Source organism: Cryptosporidium andersoni, assembly GCF_001865355.1.
Source record: "Cryptosporidium andersoni isolate 30847 chromosome Unknown contig_30, whole genome shotgun sequence".
In the NCBI taxonomy this organism is placed as follows: Eukaryota; Apicomplexa; class Conoidasida; order Eucoccidiorida; family Cryptosporidiidae; genus Cryptosporidium; species Cryptosporidium andersoni.
Genome location: NW_027122793.1, coordinates 105057 through 120003, shown reverse-complemented (window position 1 = coordinate 120003; position 14947 = coordinate 105057). Strand labels below are relative to the sequence as shown.

The window sequence follows — 14947 nt, the reverse complement described above, 5'->3', positions numbered from 1 at the left end:
AGAGTCTCCTGTGCACTATATAAAACAATCAACAGATATTGTTAACATAAATGATTAAAAAATATACTTTACTTTTATATATACTATAGTAATATCGTCTCAAATGTACCTCTAAACTTTACTGGATTATTTCCTTGATAATTCAATAATTCTCACTTTTATTAAGAATTAAGAATTAAGAATTTCTAACATTTTAAAAGTTATTATTAGGCTATATTACATAAATAATCTATAATTTATAGTGATATTATTTAAATATTCTTATTATAAGTTATTTTATTTTAGTTAACTCCAGATATCTATTGTTATTTAAAACATTTTTTTTTTTTTAAATCTTAAATATTATAAATAATTATATAATTTATTTTTATACTTTTGAATCATATATTTGTAAATAATAAAATTTAGTATTATTCAGTTTCAATTAATAATAATAATCTCATAGGTACCTTAAAATACTTGAAAGTTTTATATAGAATTAATAATAAATTCAATCTAATCAATCTAAAAATTATATTTATAAATTATGATAAAGATATAAGGCTTTTTTTTTAATTTTATTTTATATTTCATATATATGTACATATATTAAAAATTTCAAGATTAATAAATTATAATAGAATATTAAATTCAAATATAATCTATTTTTATTATTTGTGATATTGAATAATTAGAATACAATACAAATAACATCTATTTTGAAATGCAAAAGTTTAAATTTATGATAAAAGATATATTTACTTTATATTTTAACTATGAATTACTGTATTATGGGGATATTTTATCAATATACAGTTACAGATATTTCAAGAATTAATTAATTAGTTAATATAGCAATATTTAGTAAGATTAAGTGATATATAATATGTAATGAATATAATTATTTTACTTAGCATAGTAACTTTGATAAATGTTTGATTTCATGTAATTCAGATAGGAAAATTTCATTTTTTAGATATATTAACGAGTAATATGAAATATCCAATTGATTTATCGCTATATAAATATATAGACTTACATAAAGTAGATGATATTTATAAATAATTTTGATCTTGAAGTAGTTACCTCCATATAATACATCTTGACTAATCTAACTCTAGCTAAATCTAAAAAAGTAACTATATCAGAATGCAATTGGGTATCATGGACGTATATATGGCGCTTAAGTGCTGCAAAATAAGATGCGATTATCCCCAAACTCTATGCACGCAATGGTTCAATTGAACTATACTAATATTCGTCTAAGATATCCCTTATTCATTATATAGTTCAAAATGGTAACTGGGCAAAAATTAAATGCAAGTGATTGGTTCAATGAATATATTCAATCAAATACTATGATGGTACCAACACCAGATAATTTCCTTAATCTTGTAGAACAAGTTGCTTATACCTGTTATAGATTAAGACGGTTCCCGGATGCCTTTAGCTTTAAGTGTGTTGAATACCAACAATCACTAAAGTACTTTCTACCTCCACCACCTATGCAGTTACCATTAACTGAGAAGATGATGCTACAATCTAAAAATATGATATCTAGTCTATCCTGTAAAAAAAATCACGATGTATCTAGTATTGCAGATTTAACCGATAAATTAGATATAAATGGCGTTGTTATTTCTTCTAAAGGAATCAAGCACTTTCAGTACGACCTATTCAAATATATCCCCCTAAATGATATTGAAGAGTACGAGATACAGATGTTTAGAAAATACAAACCTAAAGATGGGGATTTAGATAATTTTATGCCTATAGAGAGTCTCAAAGGTTTTTTTGACCGTAGTTATATACCTTTAGGATATATTGATGAAGATTTTATAAAAAATATTCAGCAAATAAATGATAATAAACAGAATAGCAAAGTATCAATAGCTAGAATTTATTCAGGGATAACTTATAGGCATAGATTTTCCAAGTTATTACACTCGATTATTAATAAGATGGTATTTTTAATGGTTATGGCAGGTAGAGGGTGGTTTATTCATAGAGAGGCTCGTGAAGATCTTGTTAATTTTTTATGTTGGCACTTATGGCATAATAGCACAGAAATTAGAGGAATTTATTTTGATTTCATAATAACAAGTGTGGAGAATCGAATACGTCATATAAGAGATTCTGTAGGGAGATATTATCGGAATCACTTAGGACAAACACTATCTCCAAATTCAACACTCACAAGACGTCAGAGCTATTGGATGAAAGCATCTGATTTCCAATTATTGAGACTTTCATCAATGCTGGAATTCTATGTTTTACGTAAGCAAGCCTCTATAACTGTTGATACTCTTATGGGTAACATAGAATATAATAACTGTGAGGATTGTCTTAAGCAACAAATATATGCATTTCTATATTCTATAGCTACTCCTAGTGATGAAGAATTAAAATTACTACAAGGTAATAATGCTGATGATTTATCTAGAATTAAACATATTATGAAAATATTTGAGTATAACTCATATTATATAATATATAGACGGTGTGAATTTTGGTTTCAGCTTTTAGCTTTTAGTCAAGGTAATAATTTATCAAGTAATGCATTTCTAGTTAGTACAGTTCAACTTCCAATCAATACGGTTGCTTCTATTAAGGCCATTAAAACTCATATTTATAATTGTTTAAATATTAGTACTTCCAATAGAGTACCATGTATTCCTCTTGTAAATCCAAATGTAGTCCAATTATCTGATAAATTATTAATTTTACCTCCCAGTATAATGCAAGGATCATATTGTACATTGCCAGATAGTTCCAAAGTAAACCAATGTTATAATTCACCTTCATTAATATCTCCTACATTATCTCCTGAAATACCCGCAAAATATATAGATAAAATTGATAAGTCACCTTTGAAAGGTATAGATGCTCTTGCTCAAGCTGCAACTGATGAATTATATGAATCCAGTAATATACCTTAAATAGGATCATAATTATATGATGTATATATCTGTAATGTTATAAAGAAATATATAATAAATTATAGTATTGAATAATTTGGATTAGTAATATACAAATATACAGGTCAATCTATTTAAAATTTCATCCTTATTACATTAACTTAAAGTTATCCCTATGTATGCTTCATCTATTAGATAAATTTATATATTTGTAACGACTTCGTGGTATATTCATTACATTATAAAATTTACCTTGTTGAAGATAAATCTACATTTTGACTAATTTGTACCTATTTAGGCTAAATATTATACTGTGTAAAGTTAATCAGTAATAGGTAGCTACTCTTAATGTCAATCAAGATAGTATTGAGATTTTGGGGGATAATAATACTACATTTTTGGTTTTGTAGTCAGTAAAACCTAAAGGAAATATCCAATATTAAGTAGTACTATTTATTTGGTGTTATTAAGTAAATTTGTTTTTATACTATTGTTTTAGGTTATATTAAGTGACCACATATTTAGTATTATATCACTTAAGCAGAGTTTTCATATACTTTTCTATATATATTCAATGTAGTAAAATTCTAGATTATAATATATGTAAAATTTACATTAAGAACAAGAACGACAATATTAGAATCAATTCGTTTTATACTATTAGATTTAGTAGTTTATATTAGTATTTATTGTCATACTGTCAGATGAAATCTTAATAAACTGTATTTAGAATTTCACTTTAATATAAGCTTCTGTCTTTCCACTAAATATAGTTCTATAATAAGAAATTAATATTTAGTGACATTTTCAGCTAGTTTGAGATACTTTAAACATTTTCCTTGTCATATTTTAAACACTAAAATATATTACAAGATTTATTATATTTAGATTATTCAGTCAAGTAGATCATTTGATAAATAAGTTAGTAAATAAATATCTTTTTTAAATTTCTTATTCTATATTAGTAAAATTATGCTAACAGCTCAACTAAAAGTTTTGAATATACAAAAATCAGTATCATTTAATTAATTAGGTAATATAAAACTTCCATAGAATATATTCTAGTCACTTGTAATATTTAAGTGTTATACTTAAATTCATCTATATTATTTCATTATAAGTACAAATCTTTTAAATATCTTCTTATATATTAATGAAATTTATTTAAATATAATTTAGACTTATAGATATTTTTCTGAAATTCAGAGTTTGTACTCCAGTAATAATATAACCTTCACTACTCTTTCAATAATAATATTTAAAGTTTAATTCAGCTTTCTACTAATATAGACTACTTTTTTAGTTCATATATTTTTAATAAAAATCTGCATTTCATTGAAACTTGCAACAATTTACAGAACACATATTTTGACAAATCAATTCGGAATATTGATCCAATATGACTAAATATTATGCATAAATATCCAAATAATAATTTTTAATTACTATTAATATAAATAACATCAAAAGGTTTCTTATTTTAAATCTCTATAATTTATTAACCAATAATCGATAAAGTTAATTTTTATAAAATTTTTATCAATAGCTTTGATTCTGTAACACATTTGTGTGCAGATCAACTTTATGCTATTAAATTTGAAAATTTGTTTCTTCTTTCCTTTTTTTTATAATTAAAAGTCCCAATTTTTTTTTAGTTGTATATATATCATAAAATATCAATGTTCTTATAATGAAAATTAAGAAAATAAAATATGCTAAATCAACAAGAGAGAAGCTACGTCGATTCTTAGATAAAATAATAAAAACAAATTTATTTATAATAGTAACATTTATAACTTGTATTTTAAGTCTGGTTTTAGTCATTTTTCCATGTATCTATACCCATAACGGAGATAAATATGGAATTTCAATACCACTTTTATATAGTAGATCTTATATTGATTTTGTTCTATTAACATTAGTAATACTTCATATATTGGATTCAGAACTAAATGCAGAAAGTCTAAAATATTATAATAGATCGAAATCATTACTTGTTACTCTGATCTCATCTTTAATAGCAACTTTTGCATCTATTATTACAGCTATAATTGGAACTTTGGAAGTCAGCAAAAGTTTGATTACAGTTACCATGATCATTGCATCAGCAGGTGAACTAATTGTTATTATATATTTAGGCTCTTATGTATATTCATGGTTTAATACAGGAAAATCAGAAGTAAATATTTCTTTATTGCAACAAACTTCTAATGATGTAATGGAGCCTGCAGTTGTTTGAGTAAATAAGATAAATTATATTAGATATTAGAGTAACTAATAATCACTGAAGTGTTTATTTTAAATGTATCATATATAAAAAGTGTCTATACTCGGATGTAGAGCAGTCAGGTATTGGTATTGTCGTATATCTTAATACTACAATTATACTTAAAAATAAACAAGAACCGCTTTAATGTAGTAATTCAGAGCATCTTTTTCTAATACTTAGTTACCGCCTAAGATGTCGTATTTGTCTAAGGAATATGGTACTGTTTACTTGTCTGAAGATTTAGAAATTTCAAAGTTAAATTACTATAACACTTCAATGAGAGAATCAAATCGCTTAATATCACCTCGTTTACCATCAGCTTCAGTTGATAGTTTCTATTCACAGAAACAAGTAAAATATGTGATTGTCACCGGAGGGACTTTGAGTGGTTTGGGTAAAGGAATAACTATAAGTTCTCTTGGGTTATGTTTGAAAAGTAGAGGTTATAATGTAACAGCCATTAAAATAGATCCCTATCTGAATATTGATGCAGGGACAATGTCTCCTTTTGAACATGGTGAAGTGTTTGTATTAGATGATGGTGAAGAGGTTGATCTAGACTTAGGGAACTATGAAAGATTTCTAGATATTAACTTGAATAATTCTAATTCTATTACAACAGGCAAGATATATTCTGAAGTAATTAATCGAGAAAGACGAGGTGAATATTTGGGTAAAACAGTACAAGTTATTCCTCATGTTACAGATTATATACAAGAAAGATTAAAAGTGGTTGGAATGACTGGATATTATGACAGTTCAGATAAATATTGTATTCCAGATATATGCTTAGTAGAAGTTGGTGGTACAGTTGGAGATATTGAGAGTTCAGTTTACTTGGAAGCATTACAACAATTTTTATCTAATGTGGGACCAGAAAACTTAATATTTTGTCATGTCTGCTATTTACCTTATGTTGGAGGTGAACTTAAGACAAAGCCCACTCAACATGGTGTTGCAAGATTGCGTGAAGTTGGTCTTAAACCTGACTTCTTGTTTGGTCGTTGTGAATTACCTTTGGATGATTCTTGTAAAAATAAACTAACAGTATTTACTCAAGTTCCAAAGAAAAATATAATATCTGTACATTCTGTTGAACATGCTTGTTGTGTTGTAGAACTTTTGGAGAGTCAGAAAGTAGCAGATAAAATATGCGAACAACTTGGTCTACCAATTGTAGAACCTAGAGAATTAATGGATAAATGGAATAGTTATATTGAAATGATTAAATTAAATGATTGTGCAAATAAAGATACTGATAAATTAACTGACAATTATAGTAGTCAAATTCCTAAAACTGACGATCCATTTGTAAATGGTAGTGTTAAGATAGGTATTGTTGGCAAATATATTGCTTCTGCAGATACTTACTTAAGTGTATTTGAGGCTTTAAAACATGCTTCTTTATATTTAAAAGTAAGATTGAAGATATTGTGGATTGAATCAAATCAATTAGAAGATGATGGTGATGATGATTACGATATTGACAATAGAGAATGTGGCACTTCAAGTAAAAGCGAAAGTACTTGGAAGATGTTAAGATCAGTAGATGGTGTCTTAGTTCCTGGTGGATTTGGACAGAGAGGTATTAATGGAAAAATAGCAGCAATAAATTATTGCCGTACCAATAATATTCCGTTTTTAGGAATATGTTTAGGGATGCAATTAGCTGCTATTGAATTTGCAAAAAATGTAATGAATCTTCCTTTGGCTATTTCTCAGGAATTTGAGAATGAATTCTCAAGTATTTGTAATCCTCCAATTACTAGTATAGAAGATTTGACACTTTTTCACCAAAAAAGTAGATCTGGCAAAGAAGAAGAAATCTTGAGTCAAGGAACTGTTTCTAATTTATCATCAAGATCTATTCACATAGTTATATCTATGGCCGAATTTTGTAGTTCGGTAAAAGGTGGTACAATGAGACTTGGTGGATGGAATACTGTTATTCGTGACAAGAATTCTCTTGCATACAAACTTTACTATCAATGCAATTTCCCTTTTTCCACTACAATATGTCATGATACAGGTGAAGAATTATATACTATTAGAGAAAGACATCGTCATAGATATGAAATTAATCCAGAATTTGTATCCTTAATGGAAAGACATGGATTAAGATTTGTTGGTAAAGATACTGATGGTGAGAAAAATGAGATTCTTGAATTACCCTCTCATCCCTTTTTCATAGCTTGTCAGTACCATCCAGAATTTACTTCGAGACCAATGAAACCAAATCCCTTATTTTATGGTTTCATATTAGCTTCTCTAAAGAAGATACAGCATAATTGTGGTATTTATGACTTTATTTAGATCCAATGAATCTTTAATACTTTAAGTGAGTATTTTTAATTAATTATTTATATATCTCGTCTCCAATATTATTCCAATTATAATATTAATATACTTTAGGAATACAATAGTTGTAATTGAATTCTATAACTTATATTTCTATACTTAAGACTATTAAATAATCTCCATACATTGCCGCCACACGTATTTCTGTTCTTCAGAGTACCTGTATAGAACTAAGGGGAATTTCTTGAAATGAAGAATTTGTCTTGTCTGTATAGTGTATTACTACTACTACTTATCTCAGAAGTTTATACTAATGAGTTAGATCATATAGATGTTGAGTATAGATGTAATAATATTGTACAAAGGACCCATCTAGATATTCAGAATAATAACAAGTTTACACTACCCTTATCAGTTAATTATTCAGAGGGGAGATCTTCATGTATCTATGTAAGTCATTAATACCTTGTATGTTTAACTGCATATAACTAATTGTATTATTTTGTTTCAGGAGGATGATGGAGTCTTGTTCCAAATTCCTAATTTAAATACATTCATAAAATCCAAAATAGCTTCGGAAATTATCTTGACAGTATTCCTCTTAAATAGACAAGTTATTGGATTAAGTGCATATTCTAACTTAAATACAAGTGATAATGTAATTGTAAACGTCGAATTTATAGAACAACACCAAATGGATGACATCAAAATAGAACCTTTATTAAGTAACAAGTCTGATAATAAGCATAACAATAAAGAAATAAAGAATGTGTCATTTATGCGACGTTATTGGTGGTTATTTATTATTGGAATTATTATTTATTCAATACTTTCTGTAGATCCAAATACAATTGAAGGAATGAATAGCTCTACAGAAAATAGTGGATTGCAAAGAGCAACAGTAACAAGTAGAAGATAATTTAATAATTGGTACAATTAATTAAATATAGGATAGACCTGAAATATAATAAAAACAATATATACATAATATATATGGATAATCATCTTTACTTTGTTATAATTGAAATAAAAAGTGGGCCTAATCCACAATTACTATCTGGTAATATATATGCACCATATTTTGTATATTCCATAAAGAATTGATAATAGCTAAGATCTTGATTTATTACTTCATATTCCCTTGACTCTAAATTTTGTTGATCTGTTCCAATAATTTCTGAACAAACCTGTTTTCTGTAGCTCAACAAATCCATTTCCTTTTGGCAATAGTCACTTATTTCTGATTTCGTTTCCAAAATATTGTCAATTTTTTCATTGTCACTATCATTTATTTGTTGGACTTTGTTCCTTTGATATATTGAAATACCCAATTCATCCAATTCTCTATATTTAAAATCTTTATTTTGTTTATAATATTTCATTTCAAGAGGGTTTAAATTAATACAGCAAGTATTAGTATTTCTATTATTAAAACTGCTAACCACCTTGGACAGATCATGTAAACATTCATTAGGATTGTATCTAAACTTCTTACAAAATTTAGAAATAACATCATCATTTTCAATTAAGCTTAATGCACATGTGCAATATAATAATATTCCTCCCTTCTCTAATAGAGGATATATATTGGATAAAATTTCTAACTGTTTCTTAGCACTTTTTTTGACAGTCCCTAATGACCAATTTTGGATACTCTTATTTAGTAATAAGTGTCTATCTGATGTACAAGGTGCATCTAAAAGTATTCTATTAAATGTCTTTTTTTTAAGGGCCCTAAGTAGTGAGATATCAGAAGCATCACTTCTTATTAATTCAATTTTCAATTGATTCATAAGATTCTTACCTAAATGTTTATTTAGGATAGTTTTTAGACGTTGTAGACGACTATAGTTGTATTCGTTGCAAACTAGTAGTACATTATTTTTATCAGTAGTACATGTATTAAGCTGTAATAATCTGGATATTCTAAAGCTAAAAATCAAACTCTTTCCTCCTGGAGCCGCACATGTATCTAGGATAGAACTTTGGTTATCTAAATCGAGAAGATAACTTACTAAGATACTAGCTCCATCCATAAAATAAACTTGCTCCTCCTGGATTATCCTTGCACTATTAATAAGTTCATTTTCTTCTTTTGTAATTATAAAGGTATTAGGAAAACACCAAGATTTATATGTTAGATCTTTAATTTTTAAATAGGATATCTCATTATTATAACATTGAATATTACTTGACAGTACTGCAATGTGGCTTGTAGGTGATGTAAGTGATGGAAGCAATTTCTGAGTAAATCTCCTATTGTCAAATCCATTTTCATGATAATAATACCAGCCATAATAACCTTGTAAATTCGTTGGTATCATGATTAAAGTGAAAATGAGAATATTTTATCACTTTACAAGTTAAAAGGTGACACTACCTATGAAGAAGCGCCGCATTATAAAAGTTTATGGATCTTCTAGATATCAGCACTCTTAATTTTAAAACTTTGAGATATATCCCAAAGATGAAGAACATTATTATTTGAAAAAAAACTATAAGCATCACTGCTAGAATGACAATAATATAGTTTCCATGATTTAAATAACTGTGATTTCTCAGTACCTTCCCATACTATATCACAGGAAGTTGCTTCACTAGAAGGTTCATCCCACTTTATTCTCCTTAGCATAAGATTTTTATAGAATTTAATGGACTTTTGGCTACCTTCTATATATATAATTGATGGCCCACTGGAATTTACAACACAACATCCTGTTAAATGGCAATCTTTAGCATTTCTGTCTATCTTAAATATGTAACGCTTATAAAACAACTTTTCAACATGAAAAATTGCACAGGATACCACACTATCTGATGGTTTCATTTGCCACTTCTCTGCATTTTTTTTACTTCTCTCCTCAGGTGTTAGTTGTCTAGCTAAATTTCGTTGTTCATGTGCCTTAACTCGTTCCTCCATTTGCTTTCTAATTTGTTGTTCAATATTTGAGGGATCTAAAACAGCTCTATCTCCATATACATTTAATAGATTCGATAACTTTATTTTAGGTGGAGGTGGAGGTTCTAGTCCCATTCGAATTCTATCCTGTTTCTCTTGTTCTTTTTCTTGTCTCCTACGTCGACGTAGTTTGGCTCTTTCAGCAGGTATAAGAGTAACAAGAGGGACTGCTGCAGTATCAGGATCATAATAAGGTTCTATAGGGACTGGATGTTCTATTAAATTTGTTATTTTTGAATATAATATTTCAAATGGGAATTCTTCATTATATTCACTATTCTTCCTTTTTATAAATTGTAAGTCCCAGGATTCAAATTCAGGTATGGGTTTCCTTGACAATATATCTGTATCATTCAAATAGCACATTTCATTATTTCCTCTTAAACTCCTCTTTTTTTTTCCATTTACTGATTCTTGTTCTGCTTCTTCCCTTTGAATAAATGTCCCAGCTCTTATAAAGCGCAGACCTTTCTTAGTCTTTTTTTTTGTTATTAAGGTCGGATCATATCCAGTAAGATCTTCAGCAAATTTACCAGACTTGTTATTAGCTGAATCTAGTATCTCTTTTCTAAGTTTCCTAGTTCTCTCTATATTCATGTTAACTTTAAGAGTTGATAGTACCAGAGGCTTCACAGATACAGTTTTATTTTCTCCATCTGATTCACGTTCAAATCCACTAATTCTGTATGGTTCATCTCTTGGATTTAATAATGGGGTTTCTGAGTTTGAAAAATTGTTTTTTCTTAAAGCTGCCAGCTGTTGCTGAATTTGTAGCTGCACAAGAGCTGCTCTTCTTGCCTTTTCTAGGGCTTCTTGAGCTGCACTTATGGCTAAACTAGCAGATATTCTCTCTTTATCACTTTTCTCATCCCAGCGAGATCTAGGCCCCTTTAGTTTATTATTATCTTGAGAGTCCTCCATATTATTAATTCCTCTTTTATATTTCCAAGGGTTCAGAATGTGCCGCCTATTGAATTTGGAATACCGGCATTCTCGCATGCAACATTAATAACCCCCATTAAATAGTCATGGTAATACCATTGCTTAGTATAACTTAAACTACTTGAATAATTAATAAATTAATTACAATGGCAACAACACAGATTGTAAATCAGACTCAACAGGTAAGTATCAAGACAATACAGTCCCAATATTATAAATGTAGATACCCACATATCACTTTGTTTCATGACTTTTCGAAAAAAAAACTAGCAAATAACGCAAATTCAATCTCTTAATATGATGAGAAATGCAATAAGAACAGCTGTGTCATCTGTGGCATATTTACGTAATCTATTTGATGAAGAAGCCTTTGAGGATAAGAATGTCTCAGGTTTACAGCTAAAAGTTTTAAGGCCATTTAACAATGAGTCTAAACTAATTTTAAACTGGCTTGAAGATGGAGTATTTGATGCCCTAGAAAAGGAATACCTAAAGCTTTTAGTATTTGGAATACATGGGTCATGTGATGAGCTAATTGAAAGTTATCATTTTTATTTCAGCTATAATGCTAACGGTATGACTGATATAAACTGTGAAAGAGTGACAAATGAAAATAAAGTAATTGGTAGTTCAAGAATTGGAAATGAATATAGTGGATGTAGCAAAGAGTATGCTCGACAACAGACTATTCAGTTGCTACGAACATTGATATTGCTAACTCAGTCATTGTCTCCATTACCTGAAATTCGATATATGTCGATGAAGCTTTGGTATTATGAAGATAAAGTACCTAGTGATTATGAACCTAATCACTTCCGTCCTGCAAGAACTTCTGATATTTTGTCTTATGGTGATATTCCAATGGACACTACTATTGGGAATGTTGAAACGAAATTTCATTCTTTATCAGTGAAGGTGAGAAGTATAGTAGATGAATATGACGAGACCTTCAAAAAACATATCTCAAAGAGAGTTGATACTGGTGAAGAACTAATTAATGATACTCCGCCAAGTATGGTTAGGAGGATGGTGAATAAACAAACAATTCAAGGATATCAACATAAAGAGGGGCAGACTATGTCATCTGATTTATTACATGGGGAGTTTGAAACCAATAGTCTTGTTCAACGTATTACATCTCCTCAAGATGATCGAACAATAAGAACTCTTAACAGCAATATTGATATATATGACAGAGCTCTAGAAGTTGTCAAATTCTTAAAATTTGTTAACCGAGATAATCTTGCCATGGCTCTAGATATTGAACTGGAAATTGCATCTCAAGTTATTGAAATGCTACTAGAAACTGGAATTTTAGCAAAGGTAGCAGTTAGGGGGAAGGGTTATCCAGTTTTATCTTCAAATTCAAAAATTAAAAAGGGAAAGACAAGATTCAAATTAAAGAAAACAGTTAAAGGAAATTCCATAGTATCAAGAACACCATCTAGAAAAGTAAAACTTTAAGTGGAAATTAGTTTTAAAAATTAAAATAACGAGTATAAATAAGTAAGAAGAAGCAAAAAGTATTTACAATACTATTTAGAAACAGAATACATGAGTTTAAATGGCATATATAGATTTAATTAGGCATTATTAAGGTCTTACTCTTCCACCTCTGAAACCACTACCTGGAGAGCCCCCTCTACCACCTCTACCTTTGAATGAACTACTCGGGGATCCACCTCGACCTCTAAATCCTCCACGTCCTCTATCTCGTGTTTTATTTATGGAACTATCACCTGACTTTTTGACAATTTTACTCTGGGCTGGTTTTGGAAGGAACCTAGATATTGGAAGACATTGCTGTGGATCAATGAATACTTTAGTATTCTCAGAAAATGACTCAGCCTTAATATCTTGTTGCATTTTTATTGAGAAATAATAGTTATTTATTGGACCTAGAATCTCTTCAACTTTGCCTATCTCCTGTTTATTTTTTAGAAATATCCTACCATTAAAATATGGAACTTGATCTTTCAATGAGCTTTGGCAAACAAGTTCATTTTCAGTAGAATGTAATACTTTACCAACTTCAATAATAGAGGATGGAGGACCAGTGGATGATTGCCTACTACCTGAACTACCTGAACTACCTCCTCTACCTCCTCTACCTCCTCTGCCTCCTCTAAAACTCCCACCTCTACTACCTCTTAAATTTCCACAACCACTTCCATCTCTACTTGACATCTCAGCAATTTTATAATAAATTTTGTCTTTACTATAGCAATATAGCAACTTAGTTGTAAGTCTCCTATAGCCTTAATGTCAATCGAGGACATTGGGAATATTACCGCTTTAAATGTCTCGGGTTATTCCCGGTTAAAATACTGTATGAAGATGAGAAAGTCACAACACAAGTAGAAACAGATATAGGCAAATTTATCTAATTTAAGAAGTTACATGTTTATACATGAATTAGAGAAGCCTCCAGACTCTTCCTCAGATTCGGAACTTGAAGACTACAGGAATTAACTAATTAATATTATTCTAAACGATGACAATAATATAAGGACTCACCAAATATCTGAGATCTATTTGCCAAAGAGAAGCGTTTGCATATATTAAATATAACATATCTTTGAACATCTGAAAATTATAAGGAGTATAATATGAGCAATGTATAGCTGTATCTACTTGTGTACAAAACTTACATGGTTGATATTTTTGTTTGTGAGAGCTGAAACTTTCCAGAGTCGAACAAACATCTTACTCGCAAAATTTTCAATCTGTATTATGTTTTTTTCAACTGCACTCTTTTCAATATTTAAGTCAAATTTATTGGCACATAGAAATAAAACTGGTTTTATAAATGACTCTGTTGATTCTATAAGATTTTGGAATTTTTGATACAGAAATTCAATGGAATGAAGTGATTCTGAATCATTGATATCGAATACAAGTATAAAACCCATTCGACCTTGGCTGAGTGCTTGATATTTTTGCCCTGCAAACATTGGCACTTTAGGTGGATCCCATATTGAAAAGGGTGGAATATCCTTATATTTCGCAGGAATTGATAAATCTCTCCTATTCATATTGAAATAATGACTTAGAAATTTTTCGTCTAAATAAGAGACATTAATTCCAGGAAGATCCTCAATTTCAACACAAATAGAAGTTGGATCACCAATTTCTGAACCATCTGGAGGTAGTCTAATAGTACGGTAATACAATCTTCATATAAAAAAAATGTTGAAATTATGTTTATTTTTAGAGGAAGCAAACTTACTGAGGAAGCGGCGAAGAGCATGAGCCTCCTGTGTACTGATTATTTACGAAAGTATCTGCGATCGTTGACTTTCCAGAATTGTATGGTCCAATCAGTGTTATACGTATCAACGGAAATGTCTGATATTGAGGTTTAAGTTTTGACATTTTATACTAATTTAAACTTTTGGAATAATGTGTCCAGTGGAAGTAGACACTATTGAATAAGCGAGGGAACTTGAGATATACAAGGTACTTAGTAATACTAATTCACAAGAATAAGAGATTGGAGTATATAAATATCTGATTTCTACTTTTTCTAATATTTGAGTGTGGCTTTAGCAAACTATATATATTTTCATATATTATGTGACT

The 14947-nt window shown here is 29.0% G+C and overlaps 9 protein-coding genes across 9 annotated transcripts; 5 read left to right on the top strand and 4 right to left on the bottom strand.

The window, feature by feature from the left end:
• Positions 1 to 1274: 1274 nt before the first annotated feature.
• cand_035890 (uncharacterized protein) lies at positions 1275 to 2918 on the top strand (the record flags this gene model as incomplete). The annotated part of the gene is made up of 1 exon (XM_067213815.1): positions 1275 to 2918. The coding sequence occupies one exon, from the start codon at positions 1275 to 1277 to the stop codon at positions 2916 to 2918; it is 1644 nt and encodes a 547-aa protein (XP_067070008.1).
• Positions 2919 to 4587: 1669 nt separating this feature from the next.
• Positions 4588 to 5136, top strand: cand_035880 (uncharacterized protein; the record flags this gene model as incomplete). Its single annotated transcript, XM_067213814.1, has 1 exon — positions 4588 to 5136. One exon carries the CDS (start codon positions 4588 to 4590, stop codon positions 5134 to 5136), a length of 549 nt encoding a protein of 182 aa, XP_067070007.1.
• A 222-nt stretch (positions 5137 to 5358) lies between these two features.
• On the top strand, positions 5359 to 7479 carry cand_035870 (CTP synthase family protein; the record flags this gene model as incomplete). The annotated part of the gene is made up of 1 exon (XM_067213813.1): positions 5359 to 7479. The coding sequence occupies one exon, from the start codon at positions 5359 to 5361 to the stop codon at positions 7477 to 7479; it is 2121 nt and encodes a 706-aa protein (XP_067070006.1).
• A 234-nt stretch (positions 7480 to 7713) lies between these two features.
• On the top strand, positions 7714 to 8383 carry cand_035860 (uncharacterized protein; the record flags this gene model as incomplete). Its single annotated transcript, XM_067213812.1, has 2 exons — positions 7714 to 7914; positions 7976 to 8383. The coding sequence occupies 2 exons, from the start codon at positions 7714 to 7716 to the stop codon at positions 8381 to 8383; spliced, it is 609 nt and encodes a 202-aa protein (XP_067070005.1).
• Positions 8384 to 8471: 88 nt separating this feature from the next.
• Positions 8472 to 9788, bottom strand: cand_035850 (NOL1 NOP2 SUN family protein; the record flags this gene model as incomplete). The annotated part of the gene is made up of 1 exon (XM_067213811.1): positions 8472 to 9788. One exon carries the CDS (start codon positions 9786 to 9788, stop codon positions 8472 to 8474), a length of 1317 nt encoding a protein of 438 aa, XP_067070004.1.
• Positions 9789 to 9883: 95 nt separating this feature from the next.
• On the bottom strand, positions 9884 to 11344 carry cand_035840 (uncharacterized protein; the record flags this gene model as incomplete). Its single annotated transcript, XM_067213810.1, has 1 exon — positions 9884 to 11344. The coding sequence occupies one exon, from the start codon at positions 11342 to 11344 to the stop codon at positions 9884 to 9886; it is 1461 nt and encodes a 486-aa protein (XP_067070003.1).
• Positions 11345 to 11665: 321 nt separating this feature from the next.
• cand_035830 (HORMA domain-containing protein) lies at positions 11666 to 12829 on the top strand (the record flags this gene model as incomplete). The annotated part of the gene is made up of 1 exon (XM_067213809.1): positions 11666 to 12829. One exon carries the CDS (start codon positions 11666 to 11668, stop codon positions 12827 to 12829), a length of 1164 nt encoding a protein of 387 aa, XP_067070002.1.
• A 129-nt stretch (positions 12830 to 12958) lies between these two features.
• On the bottom strand, positions 12959 to 13552 carry cand_035820 (snoRNP protein GAR1; the record flags this gene model as incomplete). Its single annotated transcript, XM_067213808.1, has 1 exon — positions 12959 to 13552. One exon carries the CDS (start codon positions 13550 to 13552, stop codon positions 12959 to 12961), a length of 594 nt encoding a protein of 197 aa, XP_067070001.1.
• Positions 13553 to 13761: 209 nt separating this feature from the next.
• Positions 13762 to 14740, bottom strand: cand_035810 (RAS family protein; the record flags this gene model as incomplete). Its single annotated transcript, XM_067213807.1, has 4 exons — positions 13762 to 13824; positions 13883 to 13951; positions 14017 to 14539; positions 14595 to 14740. 4 exons carry the CDS (start codon positions 14738 to 14740, stop codon positions 13762 to 13764), a joined length of 801 nt encoding a protein of 266 aa, XP_067070000.1.
• Between the last annotated feature and the right edge of the window lie 207 nt (positions 14741 to 14947).